The sequence below is a fragment of the Apiospora kogelbergensis genome (assembly GCF_038363985.1).
Source record: "Apiospora kogelbergensis strain CBS 113332 chromosome Unknown utg000005l_segment0_segment0, whole genome shotgun sequence".
NCBI lineage: Eukaryota > Fungi > Ascomycota > Sordariomycetes > Amphisphaeriales > Apiosporaceae > Apiospora > Apiospora kogelbergensis.
In genome coordinates, this window is record NW_027117422.1 from 6527410 (window position 1) to 6540480 (window position 13071).

The 13071-nt window shown below is 56.1% G+C and overlaps 5 protein-coding genes across 5 annotated transcripts; 4 read left to right on the forward strand and 1 right to left on the reverse strand.

Annotated features, from left to right (window-relative positions):
- Nucleotides 1-989: 989 nt before the first annotated feature.
- Nucleotides 990-3212, forward strand: PG998_008801 (uncharacterized protein; the record flags this gene model as incomplete). The annotated part of the gene is made up of 4 exons (XM_066875617.1): nucleotides 990-1080; nucleotides 1156-2798; nucleotides 2860-2939; nucleotides 2984-3212. The coding sequence occupies 4 exons, from the start codon at nucleotides 990-992 to the stop codon at nucleotides 3210-3212; spliced, it is 2043 nt and encodes a 680-aa protein (XP_066731562.1).
- Nucleotides 3213-3471: 259 nt separating this feature from the next.
- On the forward strand, nucleotides 3472-4128 carry PG998_008802 (uncharacterized protein; the record flags this gene model as incomplete). The annotated part of the gene is made up of 1 exon (XM_066875618.1): nucleotides 3472-4128. One exon carries the CDS (start codon nucleotides 3472-3474, stop codon nucleotides 4126-4128), a length of 657 nt encoding a protein of 218 aa, XP_066731563.1.
- Nucleotides 4129-4364: 236 nt separating this feature from the next.
- On the reverse strand, nucleotides 4365-6694 carry PG998_008803 (para-nitrobenzyl esterase; the record flags this gene model as incomplete). The annotated part of the gene is made up of 2 exons (XM_066875619.1): nucleotides 4365-5948; nucleotides 6683-6694. 2 exons carry the CDS (start codon nucleotides 6692-6694, stop codon nucleotides 4365-4367), a joined length of 1596 nt encoding a protein of 531 aa, XP_066731564.1.
- Nucleotides 6695-9785: 3091 nt separating this feature from the next.
- On the forward strand, nucleotides 9786-10780 carry PG998_008804 (uncharacterized protein; the record flags this gene model as incomplete). The annotated part of the gene is made up of 2 exons (XM_066875620.1): nucleotides 9786-10252; nucleotides 10318-10780. 2 exons carry the CDS (start codon nucleotides 9786-9788, stop codon nucleotides 10778-10780), a joined length of 930 nt encoding a protein of 309 aa, XP_066731565.1.
- A 592-nt stretch (nucleotides 10781-11372) lies between these two features.
- PG998_008805 (uncharacterized protein) lies at nucleotides 11373-12065 on the forward strand (the record flags this gene model as incomplete). Its single annotated transcript, XM_066875621.1, has 1 exon — nucleotides 11373-12065. The coding sequence occupies one exon, from the start codon at nucleotides 11373-11375 to the stop codon at nucleotides 12063-12065; it is 693 nt and encodes a 230-aa protein (XP_066731566.1).
- Nucleotides 12066-13071: the final 1006 nt, after the last annotated feature.

Here is a 13071-nt window from a genome sequence, read left to right on the forward strand (position 1 = left end):
TAAGATTCCGTGGGAAAACGCTAACCATCACATTGGAAACGTCTATCGAGTAGCAAGACATCGACTGACGACTGAAAGTCTGGTAAAGAAACCTGCTTCGTGACTGTGTTGCGCCAACCGTAAATGATTTCTCGTCTCACGTAAGGTTGCCGCGGTTGACTGAAAGCAGATCGCCTTCTTCCGGGTCATGGGCAGTCCAGTGAGGCTGTGCCCTCCTCCCCCATCGCTAGATGCTCGCTAGATGCTAGCCACATGCAGACTTCACGGAGATCCAAGACCACTTGACAGCGAACACGCAAGCCCTGCCGTCGTAATTGGGACATCAGGATAGCTGGGCAAGCGCGCCAAACAGCCAAACCCCGCTGCCCCAGGGAATACCACCTAGGCCGGAAGAAGAAAATAAGATATCTATCTCTCTCACAGCCATGCTCTTGCTCATCGCATCTGACCGAGACTGCACGCGGTTGATAAAAAGCCACCGTGTGCCACCACCCAGGACGGCCGCTGGAGGCTGGGACGAGATTCCGAGAAACGATCTGCCTTTGTGATCCCGATAATCTCCCAGCACGTGTGCCCATCTGTTTGCCCTGGACACTCGGGGTTCTGCCCTGCCTGCGCCATCGTACATCGGTTTTTCGGCACGGCTTCGCCGATTGATTGCTTGCTTCCTACATTCTTGCCTCGCGGCTGTTATCCCGTCGATAGCAGAGCCTCCCCTCGATTCGGCCCTTCCATTTTTCCAAGCAATTCTCACTCTCACTCCCACTCCGCCGCCCATGTATGGCGCCATATTCTACATGATTGGCCACCACTGCGTCGGATCGATTTAGCCAAGTGGCAGTCTCGGTGTCTGCTTAGCCCAGCGTCGTCGCCGTTAGTGGATACATATATCGGAATCCGCCCAGCTTAACTCGGAGCTCTCGCTGTCGGGGCTCTCACGCTCCCTGAAATAAGATCCCTCCCAATTGATTCAAGTCTTTGCTTCCACCATGGTATATAGCGCGAGCGGCGTCGACCTCGACACCAATAAGATTCGCGATTGGAGATCTATCGTCACCCTTATCGTTTTTATCGTCACAAGTAAGTATTTTGTAGTCGTTACGCTGCCCGTCTTCTTCTAGCTCGTTTCGCTTATGAAGTTTTCCTTCGACCAAGATGTCGTCGTCTTGTTTCCATTCAAAATCCCTCTGTATTTCCCCCGGCCGATCGTCCATGGCTTGGTGGACACCCTCGCCTCCCTGCGGATAATAGCACGTCGTCAGCATGAACAGAAGGATGCTTCCACGTGGGTGCGCATGGAGTTCCCCGTCAACTTCATCACGGCCCCGCTCATTGCGGACCTGTTCCTGCTCGCTATCCTCGCCATTGGCCGGAAGGAGGTGTACGGAGGCACCATAGACTCCGACAAGATTGAGCCAATTGCCATTATGGCCTTCTTCATCACCCTGGCTTACATTGCCATTTCCATTGACGCCTCTGGTCTTATCCGGTACTTAGCTTTCAAGGTCCTGCAGAAGGGCGGCAAGGTCGGGCATAAGCTGTTTCTATACCTCTACCTCTTCTTCTTTGGCCTGGGCACCTTTGTGGGCAACGACCCTATCATCCTCTCCGGCACGGCCTTCTTGGCGTACATGACACGGGTCTCGAGTAACATCATTCACCCGCGAGCCTGGATCTACACCCAATTCGCCGTGGCCAACATCGCCTCGGCCACACTGGTCTCCTCCAATCCCACCAATCTGGTGCTCGCCGGCGCTTTCAGCATCAAGTTCATCGTCTACACCGCCAACATGATCGTGCCTGTTTTCGTCACCGCTCTGGTCTTGTTCCCCTTCTTGCTCTATATCATCTTCGCCGACGAGTCCCTGATCCCCATCTCCATTAAGATGCACGAGCTCTCGGAGGAGGCCAAGGCCAAGCCGCCCGTCAACCCCAACATCCCCCATGCGCGCGGGACCGCCGAGGAGGAGGAGAAAAAGAACAATAACGTCGGCGGTGACGACAGCAAGCTTCTGTCCCTCGAGGAGATCATGAATCCTTTCCTGGACAAGCGCGGCGCGACAGCGGGTGGCGTCATCATGGCATTGACGCTGACCTGCATCCTGGTCATCAATGCCATGAAAGAGTTCATTGGCGACCAGCCCGTCTTCTACGTGACAGCCCCCGCCGCGTTTCTCATGCTCTGCTGGGACATTTCGCAGGGCTGGCTTCATCGAAAAGAGACCCGCGAGATCGCCCGGAAAGGCCGCACCGAAGTGATGCTGGCCCGGGCTCATCAGGAGATTATGGATGAAGACGCCAGAAAGGAGTCCGGTCTGGGTTCTTATGATGCATCCATGCCTCCAGGCAGACCGAACTCACTGAGTGAGAAGAGCGGGAAGAGTACGCAAAAGGACACGGCCGGCTTGCTCATCCAGAGCCATCATGGAGATGGTTCGGGAGAGGATAGAATTGAACCATACCCGCCACCCTCGGAGGAAAAGTCGGCACAGGACCTCGAGGGCCGGATTTCACAGAAGTTACAGTCGCAGAAACCGCAAGGCCCTGCCACCCTCGTCTCCGTCTTCAAGAATGGCAGGACATGGATGCATGAGACGTTTCCGACGGTTACGGCGGTGGCGACGCACCTGCCGCTAGCTCTGGTGCCTTTCGCTCTGGCCATGTTCGTCTTGGTGCAGGCCTTGGTAACGAAGGGTTGGGTGGCTGTCTTTGCCTACGGTTGGGATCATTGGGTTCTCAAGACAGGCACGTTGGGCGCCATTGGCGGAATGGCCTTCCTCTCCGTCATCCTCTGCAATGTAAGTTCATTCGCCGGCAGGCTATGCGACGCGGGATATGTGCTTACTGGATGTTTCCTAGTTTGCGGGAACCAACATCGGCACCACCATCCTACTATGTCGCGTGATCCAATCCTGGATGGCGATCCATGACCAAGAGGGGTGGACTTCATTTCCGACCGAACTTTCTGGGCCACGGTGTACAGCATGGCGCTGGGTGTCAACTACGGCGCTTTCAGCATCGCCTTCAGCGGATCGCTGGCCGGTCTTCTTTGGCGGGACATCCTGGCCCGCAAGCATATCCGCGTCCGCGAACTCGAGTTTGCGCGAGTCAACTTGCCCATTATCGCCATCTGCATGGTGGTGGGATGTCTCATCCTCGTGGGCGAGGTTTACATCGTGCGGGACGATAACAAACCGTACAGTTTGGATTAGGCCCAGAGACTATCAAAGTATGGATACGGTCGACTAATCAAAAGACCACTACCTCTTTCATGGTCCCATTGTTACAGCCCGGCCTTTGTCGGAAACAATGCGATTGATTTCCATTTACTGCTACTCCAAGTAGCAAAGGGGATACGTTGCCCACGATTTCTATAAGAAGCTGTAGGCACGCAAACTAGAATATCTGACCTGGCACAAACATTATCGTCGAGCAACAGTACCAACATTCAGTACTCCATTAACAATCATCATGTCTGATCTTATTCGACGGATCTTCTCCAGCAAATCCAGCTTCGCCTGGAACCGAGAGGGCGCCTTCGACAGGGCCTACGGTAGAGTATGGAGTGCCGGCATTGATGCCACCCTCCCCGACCGACCCAGCATGCACCGGGCACTCGAATACATCACCGAGCACCCGACGATCGAGGATGCCTTGGAGGAGTACGCCGAGGACTTTCTGCGGGCCAACGAGGGGAAAAACGTGGCGTCGAGGTTCCCGCCCTACTACGAGGTCGAGGGCTACCTCAACTTCCTGCTGGACCACGAGGTGCTGGTCGACTTCCTGGGGCTGCGGGCGGTCACCGGCCACAAGACCGCGTGGGAGCACAAGGCGCACGTGGCCTACTTCATCATCCGCATGCAGCGCGAGCGCATGCGGGAAGAGAAACGGCGCGATTTGCGCGAGTGGCGCACCGGCCACCACTGGTGCGCCGCCTACGTGCTGTGGGAGATGCTGTACTGGCGGCACACCGAGTGGCAGCGCGAGTACATCAGGCTGCACGAGGGCACCGAGAACCCACCCGCTCCGGAAATGTACAACGCCGTGGCTCCGGGGACTGGCCTGCAATCCTATGCAGAGATACCAGTCTTGACCGCGCTGTACCGCTTCTTGTTGGAGGATCTTTGATGAAAATAGGATAGACACATCGCGTGCGTGTCGCAGGTAGCCCGTACACGAGACAGGTAGGTAGGTGAGGGGGTCATTGAATGGCAGACTTTGTGTGTCAATATACTCGGTATTTTGCCCTATATTATTTTCAATTCTAATCTTGGTGACTGCAATCCTTTAATGAACTATGTAATAGGCAACATCAAGTCATGTACCTACTCTTCTATAACTCCGTCGTTCTAGACAGCTCTTGCCTAATTCTGCTTCAACTCCACCGATCCCGGCTTATCGGTCGGCGTCTCGATGGCCGGCAGCATCGGGTCGAGCATGTCGCAATTGGCCTTTTGCGTGTCGTTCATGTTCTCCATGCCCATGGCCCCGGTCTCGAAGCGCAGCCGCTCCCGCCCCTCGGCCGTCCAGGGCTTCCACTCGGGCGTGCCCGCGACGCGCGCCGCGTTGGGGTCGAGCGTGCGCACGAAGCCCGCCCAGTACGCCATGGTGACGGGCACGATGGCGGCGTTCGTCGTGCGGTAGCTCTTGGGCGGCGCGCCGTCCGTGTTGTCGGGCCCGAAGACGCCGTTGAGCTCGACGGTGTGGTAGGCCCCGAACCCCAGCGCCTCCTGCTCCGGGTCGCGCACGGCGTAGCGGTAGTTGTACGTCCGCACCCCGGCCGCCGCCTGCCCGTCCTGCAGCCGCGCCGCGATGCAGTGCGCGCGGAAGTCGCCGTGCGCGTTGGCCACCTGCCGCCACAGCCGCCCGGCGCCCGCGAAGACGGGCTGCGGCGCGTCGAGGTACACCCGCTCGACCACGTCGAGCGACGCGTTGCTCAGCGCCCCGAAGGCCTGGTCGTTGACGAACCGCCGCGCCGCCGCCACGTCGTCCGTGTCCTGGGGCACGTTCTTGGTGCCCTCGTCGCTGCACGTGCCCGCGATGGTGGGCACTTTCAGGAACGCCCCGGCCTGGAAGCTGGCGAGCAGCGGCGTCTTGACCAGGTCGCCGTCGAGGTGGGGGTTGAACTGGCACTGCTCCGTCTGCAGGGCCGACGCGTTCAGCCCGCGCAGGCACGCCAGCGAGTCGGATGTCCCCAGGCACCCCGTTGCATTGGCCAGACAGTCGTACTGTCCCTGCCCCTGCGCGAGCGTACGCACCGTTGCTACGGACGGCGACTCCATGATGGCACCCTTGAACAGGCCCGGGTCCTTCTCCGCGAACGCCGCCAGGAGCATGGCCACGCCCGTGGCACCTGCTGAGTCGCCCGCCGCGACGACTTGGTCCGGGTCACCGCCGAACGCGGCGATATTCTGCTTCACCCATTTGAGGCCCTGGATCATGTCCTTGAGCCCGTTGTTCAGGCTGGCCCCCGCCGCGACCTCTTTGCTCTGCGCGAACCCAAAGGGCCCGACGCGGTAGTTGACCTGCACGACGAGGATGTTGCCGAAGACGGCGAGGTCGCTGCCGTTGAAGTTGGCGTTGGAGTTGGACTGGAAGCCGCCGCCCTGGATGAAGTACAGGACGCCCAGCTTGTTGTCGCCCGCGGCCGTCGCGTTGCTGGGCGCGAAGATGTTGACGTACAGGCAGTCCTCGGCCACGGTGAAGCGCTTGTTGGGCTTCATGGTGAAGTCGGACGCGCTGCGCGGCAGGCAGATGGGCTGGAACTTGGTCGCGTCCTCGACGGTGCCCGGCGCCGTGGCGGGCGGGTCAATCGGGGCGGCGAAGCGCAGGGCGCCCACGGGGGGGCGCGGCGTACCGCACGCCCAACCATTGCGTCGCGCCGTTGGCGAGAGCCGTGCCTTGGAGCTTGGTGTACTTGAGGTCGACGAGGGGTTCGACGGCGGCGGCTAGGCCGGCAGCGAAGACCAGAACGAGATGCTTAGCTAGCATTTTGGAGGAGGAGGATGAATGAAGCGAGAGATTGGAAGAAACAACACGGTAAGTAAAGCTGCGCCGGACGAATATTTAGTAAAAGACTTCATTTTACCCCTGAGTAATTGAACGCATTGACCGATGAAATCAAGGGGGATGATATGCTGTCGGCAACAGAATAGAGTTCGTTCTGTCGAACTTGGCAGCGTCCTTTAATCAGTCGCGGCCGGGTTTATGGCTCATGCCGCTGGATGTGCGACTCGCCGCACGTCCGACTCGGGACTCCCGAATCGGGACCACTCGTTGTTTTCCCTGACTTGTTGCTGGTTCTGCCGAGTGTTCTCCGTCGCCGCCGAAGATTGCATCTGATTTCTCCTATCCAGCCCTCCGATATTTGCATGTCTCTGGCTGGACTCGTCAACGGTCGGTGAAAACCAGGATGAATTGGACGATGCTCCGCAGTCTGAGGGGAACAAGGTTGCGTTGTTGCAGGGGGTCCTCGACCCCTGTTTCGCGGAGAGTCCCGTGGGGTCTGATCTGGCCTCGATCGCGGGAACCTCCGGGGACATGGAAATTTGCTTGGCTACAAAAGGCACAAAACTTGCCCATGTCTTTGAATAAACTCTGAAGTTTTTGCTCCTTATGACAATGCTCTCTTCTCTCGCCTGTTGGGCAGCCTTAGGGGCCACACCCAACGCCCGGCACTCACGGCATTGAACATGATGTCGCAGAAGATGCTTATTTGGCTCTCGACATGGGATGCTCCATTTCCCCATAGACGTTTGAGTAACAGAGTTAAACTTAATCTTCTCAAAATACAACACGTTCAATGCCACGGATGGATGCACCACGTCCAGTCACTCAAGGAAATCAAGTGTCCAGTAACTAAAGTTGATGATGATTCAACTCATCGCGCGTGGGGAGAAACCTCAAGTGGCCGAGTTTGGACGTCCTTCCATCATACCGCCGCCATCGCCTCATGCTCAAGGTTTGAAGGCCACCCACTCTCTTCGATAACCAGAGAACATATGGGATATCCCGCCCACATATTCTCGCTTTGGCCACCCTCGTCGGATCCAGGGCGCTGTCACTAGACATTGAGATGATGGAAGGCATGATGTCCAGTGGGTATCGTCCTAATCTAAGCATCATGGCTGTTCTGTGTGATGTTATGTATATGGAGCTTTTGCTGTTGACGTGCACATACTCACATCGTCGCCTGAAACAGTCTTATGGTCAACCGTTTCGTAGAGCCCGTGATCTCAACCAATTCTCATCAGACGTAGTATTCTATATTAGGACGAAGTGAAGAGGTTTGGCAAGTGGTTCCGAAGTCTCTGGGACCAATGCAGAGAACGGTGACAGACGTAGGGCTATCGTCTCATACCCCTATGCATGCTATCTGAGTTTGGATTCCTTCGTACCTGAAATCACTTCCCTGGCCATACCTATTTCTTCTATCTACCTGCCGAGCCGACATATGCGTGTAGAGTGAATAATAATCTTTCAGACCTCTGTTTCGGCGGTCTGTCTAAGCATGAGGCGAAGTCTAAGCCAGGTTCGCTGTAACCAGAGTCTGTTCTACCATGGTCCAAGCCGACTAGAGGTTACATTCATTATACGGAATGCTACTTCGTACACATTTTGGCCTAAGGTTTGCTTTGCAGCTGGTTTGGTGCGAGAAATACGGGACCCGCCTGAGTGAAGGCATACCTGCTCGTCTGTCAAATAGGTCACATGAAACCGTACCCCGGATTCAGCGTGTAGTTTCATACTAGCGCTCCTTTTGACACATTACTCAGCTTACTAAGAAGAACGACGGGGCCGTTGGTTGGGTATGTGGCAGCCCAATCGCAAGGGGGGCCATGGAAGGTTCGCAGGCATAATGGACCTCATGAGAACGCCTGCTAAGTCGAAGGTCCCGCCTCGAGTGCCGACAGCCGTGGGAGAGCCGCAGCAGAGCCGCAAGGCCTCTTGTGTATGCTAAAGCGATGTCTGGCAGCGCAGCGCCGCTAATTTGGATAACAAGCTGTGCAGTCCTCTGTCGCTGGAAGAGCACTGCTCTTGTTTGGCTTCGCGAACACAGTGAAGTCACATGGGTCAATTACGAACGATATTCGTCAAGGCCGGTGCTATCCCAACGGTCCTTCCTCGGTTGCAGTATGCACCAAAGTAGCTAGGACACGATCCTCATACCGGGACCGGAAGGGAGGTATTCTATGCCTGCCATACGGAGGACGGCCAGGAGGGTTTCACGGAGAAAACCAGAAGGGGACGGTGATTGCATTTAGAAGCTATTCGCTTCGGGCAGAGTGGCTGGTAAAAACTTTGCAGCTGAAGCTGGTCTAGAGGAATGCAGGAATGCGGGATTACCGGGGATGCAAAACCAGGGCGAAGACCAGCGGTATGATCGACGAACGCGTGCAGTCTAGAACGCACTGGCAAAAGGTGCTTGAGAAGTAGGTCGGATTGAAGGCCTGCAATGTAATTGGAGTGCAAGCGCCTAGCCTACTTGGGGTGCCAGAGGTGACAAAGCGACAAGCGACCCGGCGGATTGGGAACGTGGACGGGCTTTTAAAACACAGAACGCCAAGCTGGAACATCGTCGATCATTTTTCTCCTGGCGGGCCCCCCTTCGCATGTCGGTGCTGCGTGCTCTTGGCATCCCCGGAATCCGAATGGTCCGCGGAGAAGAGCGAGGACCTGGTCGACTGTCTCCTAGCGATGTGGTATTTCTGTCTGTCTAGCGCCGGCAGTGCCTACGAACGCCGGGCTGTCTAGACACCTCCTGACAGGTATGCAGGAGCGAAAGGATCGACGAAAAATCAGGTTCGGCCTTCGCATTTGCATCAGGCATGCCCCTCGCGCATCATACCACCTCCCCTGTGGTTGTCTCAGAACAGTTTCCTGGCGCATGTAAGGAAGGAATCAATCGGCTCTGCATTGTCATGGCATCTCGAGTCGGCTTTCTAGAATTGACTCATAGAGAAGACTGCGGGAGGCGACGATGCACCATCGCATCTTGGCAGCGACATTGTAACGAACGATGGGTGCGTGGCGGAGGGGGCGGTGGAGGATGCAGTGGACGCGGTCGAAACGTGCAGCCACTATAATCGCTGCCGAGAATGCCGTCGCCCGTCACCCGCCGCCCAGAGTGCTTAGCAGCGCACCTTGGCATGCTAAGCTCATGAGTTCCCTTGGCGAGTCGATCGACCTGACTTGGCGAATCGCATCACCAGAGCTTGTCGAAACGAATCCTCTTGGCCCTTCTCGTCCCTCGCCCAATGCTCCCCTGTCCGAACCAGGGCCTCTAGCGGTTTCAATGTCGGTGGTGGGGAGGAATAGCCCCGTTTCAGCACCGACGCCCGTGGGTTACGATTGGATGGTTTCATCTTCGCGACGACCTGCCTACTTGCTGGGATTCTTACGAGAACCGCCATCCCTGTCCCTTGGGTCCCTGGGACGGCCACAGGAACTGATTCGGCAGATGCACTTCGAGCAACAGCACATCTCGACGACATCAGACCATCTACGCTGCATCTTTCGTCCTGTGCCTGCAGCGCTGGGACGGCGGATAAAAGCATCGTGTCGTCCCACCTTCCAACGTCTTCTAAATTCAGATCAACACACACACCACGTTCATTTCTCTTACCTCAGTCTGATCTTTATCAACTGCTTTTTACCCAGCCTGGAGCTCGGGATCTTCTTTTCTTCTATCTTTTATTCTATATCTTTCTTTAAGTCACTGTTTGTGTTCCGGAACTCGACCCGACTCCCGTTTTAATCACAATCAATCTTCTCATCTCCTCAAAATGGCTCGTATGCTTGTTTCCCTTGTCCTGGCGCTGCAGGTCGCCTCGACCCTGGCTGCGCCCGTGGACCTTTCCGGCAGCCTCGAGGCGCGCCAGAACCGAAACGGCGGCGGCAAAGGCAACGGTGGCGGCAATAAGGGAGGAGCCGCCGGCGCCCCCAATGCTGCTGCGGTGCAGAAGGCCGCCGACAACTTTGCCGGCGACGTCTCCATCGTCTCCAACTCGCTCAACACCCTGATCACGACCACCAACACGGCCCAGCGCACCAAGCTGGCCAAGGCCGGCTTCGACGCCGAGACCGACGAGGACAACCAGCGCTCCGTCCTCTTCGCCGCCGGCAAGAACACGGCCGCCAACGGCCTGATTGTCAAGTTCACGCCCACCGTGCTCGACGGCCTCAAGTCGATCCAGAACAACCCGTCTCAGGCCAACACGGAGCAGCAAGTCAAGACCATGGAGACTGCTAGGTAAGTGTCCCCCCGCTGCATTCATTGCTTGCTGAGCTCGAAGCTGACCGGAATCTGCTTGCCAGAAACGCCAACATCCTGCCTAGCATCACCAAGCTGTCGCAGTCCGCATTCCAGGCGGCTGGCGTGAACGCCCAGGCCAAGACCTTCGCGCCCACGACGGGAAGCAAGTCGGCTGGAGCTGCCGGCGGTAACGGTGGCGCCAAGGCCGGTGGTGCCAAGGCTGGCGCTGGCGGTGCTGGCAATGGTGCTGCTAAGGCTGGCGCTGGTGCCAAGGCCGGTGGTGCTGGTGGTGCCAAGGCCGGCGCTGGTAACGGTGGCGGCGCCAAGGGCGGCAACAGGAACAAGCGTGACGACGCCCAGGATGACGAGGCCGAGGCCGAGGATGCCAACACCACCCAGGCCGAAGAAGATGCCGCAGCCGCCTCCGTAGACAAGCGCGACGATGTCCAGGGCGATGATGCTGAGGCCGAGGATGCGCACACCACCGAGGCTGAGGAAGATGCTGCTGCCGCTTCGGAAGAGTAAAGAAGTTTGTCCTCCTTGGTCACCAGTACGATTATAGGTAAAACATCAGGCCGCCGCCGTCGACTGACGTCAAAAGCAAAAGTATTGATTGGTGTGTCTGGGACTTGTACATATTGAGACTATATTAAGTGTGTCATAAAACTCGACTTGTAATTATCTTACTGCGTTTGACTTACCACATAATGTGAATTACTTGTGTTCTCTTTTGAAAAGCATCGACAACGTGTTACGAGGTGTTTAGTCAATGTTGGGCTCCGACTGTACCAGAACATTGTCGGCACATAGCTGGCCAGTAACAAACAGTCGTGCATAGGAGAGGTCGAGGTGGCGATTGTCTTTGATTCGGCGTTTTGAGGTTTTTAGACAAGGAGTATTGTTTTGGCGCAGGGCCTTTCATTGCGAAGAACAAAGAACTATTCAAACTCCGACACCAAGATATTGTCTGCTGATCTCAAAGAAAGTTGAGATGTCGAGGATATAAAAGACTAATTCAATCGCCAAAGTCAATGTTTGCTTACTCGTTCACCACTTCGAGTTCAACACCCTTTGAGTTTCTAATCTTAGCCTAAAGCTCAAACATCCTGCTTTCATCATGGCAGGCTCAGACAGAACCCCTGCCACAAAGAACTTGGGGACCGATGCAGACGCCTATTGCCGTCCTCCCCACGGAGGCATCCTTCACCCGGACAAGGACCTGCCGGCGCACACGGCGGAGAAGATCCGGATCATCGCCAAAAAACGGCTTCCGGATCACGACAAAGTCGCCGCCGAGCTAGCCCCCTTGATTGGCCTTGGCAAAAACCTGCTAGCCTCCCAACGGGCCGCGTGCCTGTTCAAGCACCGGGGCTTCCTGCGAGGCGTCGCTGCCTTCAAGAGCAAGTTCCTCGACTCCGAGGGACTGAACGCGGCGCTGCCGGAGTGGCGGATCGTGTACCGCATATTGCTGCCGACAGCGCCGACGAGCTCGGATAGCAGCAGCAGCAGCAGCTTGGCTCACGTCTTGACCCGCCCCGAGTACCCGGACCTTCGCGCCATGGGCGGCTGGGACGTCAACTTCCACTACGGCCGCTTCGTGGCGCGCGTGCTCGCCGTCATCGGGGACCCCGCGGACGCCGGCTCGCAGCTCGTGCACTGGGTCCGCGATGCCGGGCCCGAGGACGCGTGGTGGGTCTTGTTTCATGCGCTGCTGTACCTGCAGCTGGAGACCATGTGCGACAGATTCAGGAACGCGCCTCTGCGACGCAGGGTAATGGCCATGATTCGCTCTTCTTCGTGCGTCATCTAGAGTCAACATTGTTGGGTGGTCCGATAGTCAGGCGTCTGGCGATGTTGCATTCATTTCGTGGTAGGTTTGACATGAGGCTGGGTAAGTATAGATCTTCATAAACAATAGGATGAGTCGCTGAAATAATGCATTTTCTGTTATGGAATTGTTACAACGCTTGTGTGAAGTATGATTTACTATAATAAAGAACAAATATTCCAGTCTGAGCATGCAAAGGTCCATTCAACCCCTGAGTTACTTCCCGGCGAGACACCGTTCCCACACATCCATGAAAACACGAAACGAAACAGTCTCACCAGTAGTGAATGGACGTTGAATTAAGTAATCAAAAACCCATTTGGTAGATATTACTGAGTTAATTATTCGTCGTCACCATCTTATTTATACACAGCAGCTTACTTGCCAGACAGATTGACCAACAGCCCGATGGGCCAAAGACAATGATCCCATCGGCTTCTAAAAGACTGGGATTTAGCTTGGTTGAATAGCTTTGAGAGCTTCAACTCTTTTCGTTCAGGATAGCCCAAAATATAGTCTCCCAGTGTCTCGAATCATATCCGTGGATTGAAGCGTGGAGTGTGGAGCCAATGGGGGAAGTATTGCTGATGTTGAGTATGGAAAAAACGTTCCGGATTAGTCCTTACTCTTTCTTTAATGTATTCTATATGTGCTTGGAAAGGCCAATATCATGGGCACTGTGTAAGAGCTTGATGGGGTATTGTTGCGGCGTCGCCACTATGAGCTTAGGTTGATAAGGAGATCCTGCCGAACCCCCAACCATAAAGACCGAAACATGCGTAGGCCAAGAGATGGGGTCAGATGAGGGGCATCACGGAGCACCATAACCGCCGCGAAGGATGTAGACGTTGATAGGTGACGGAGAGGAGCCGACGCCTAGCTGCCGATCAATAATGGACAACAAAAGCGCCAACAGAAGTGTGTCTACCTTCCGGGACTCATGTGCTTTTGCGGCGCATCACCTAATCGCGGGCTATTGATCCAGCAA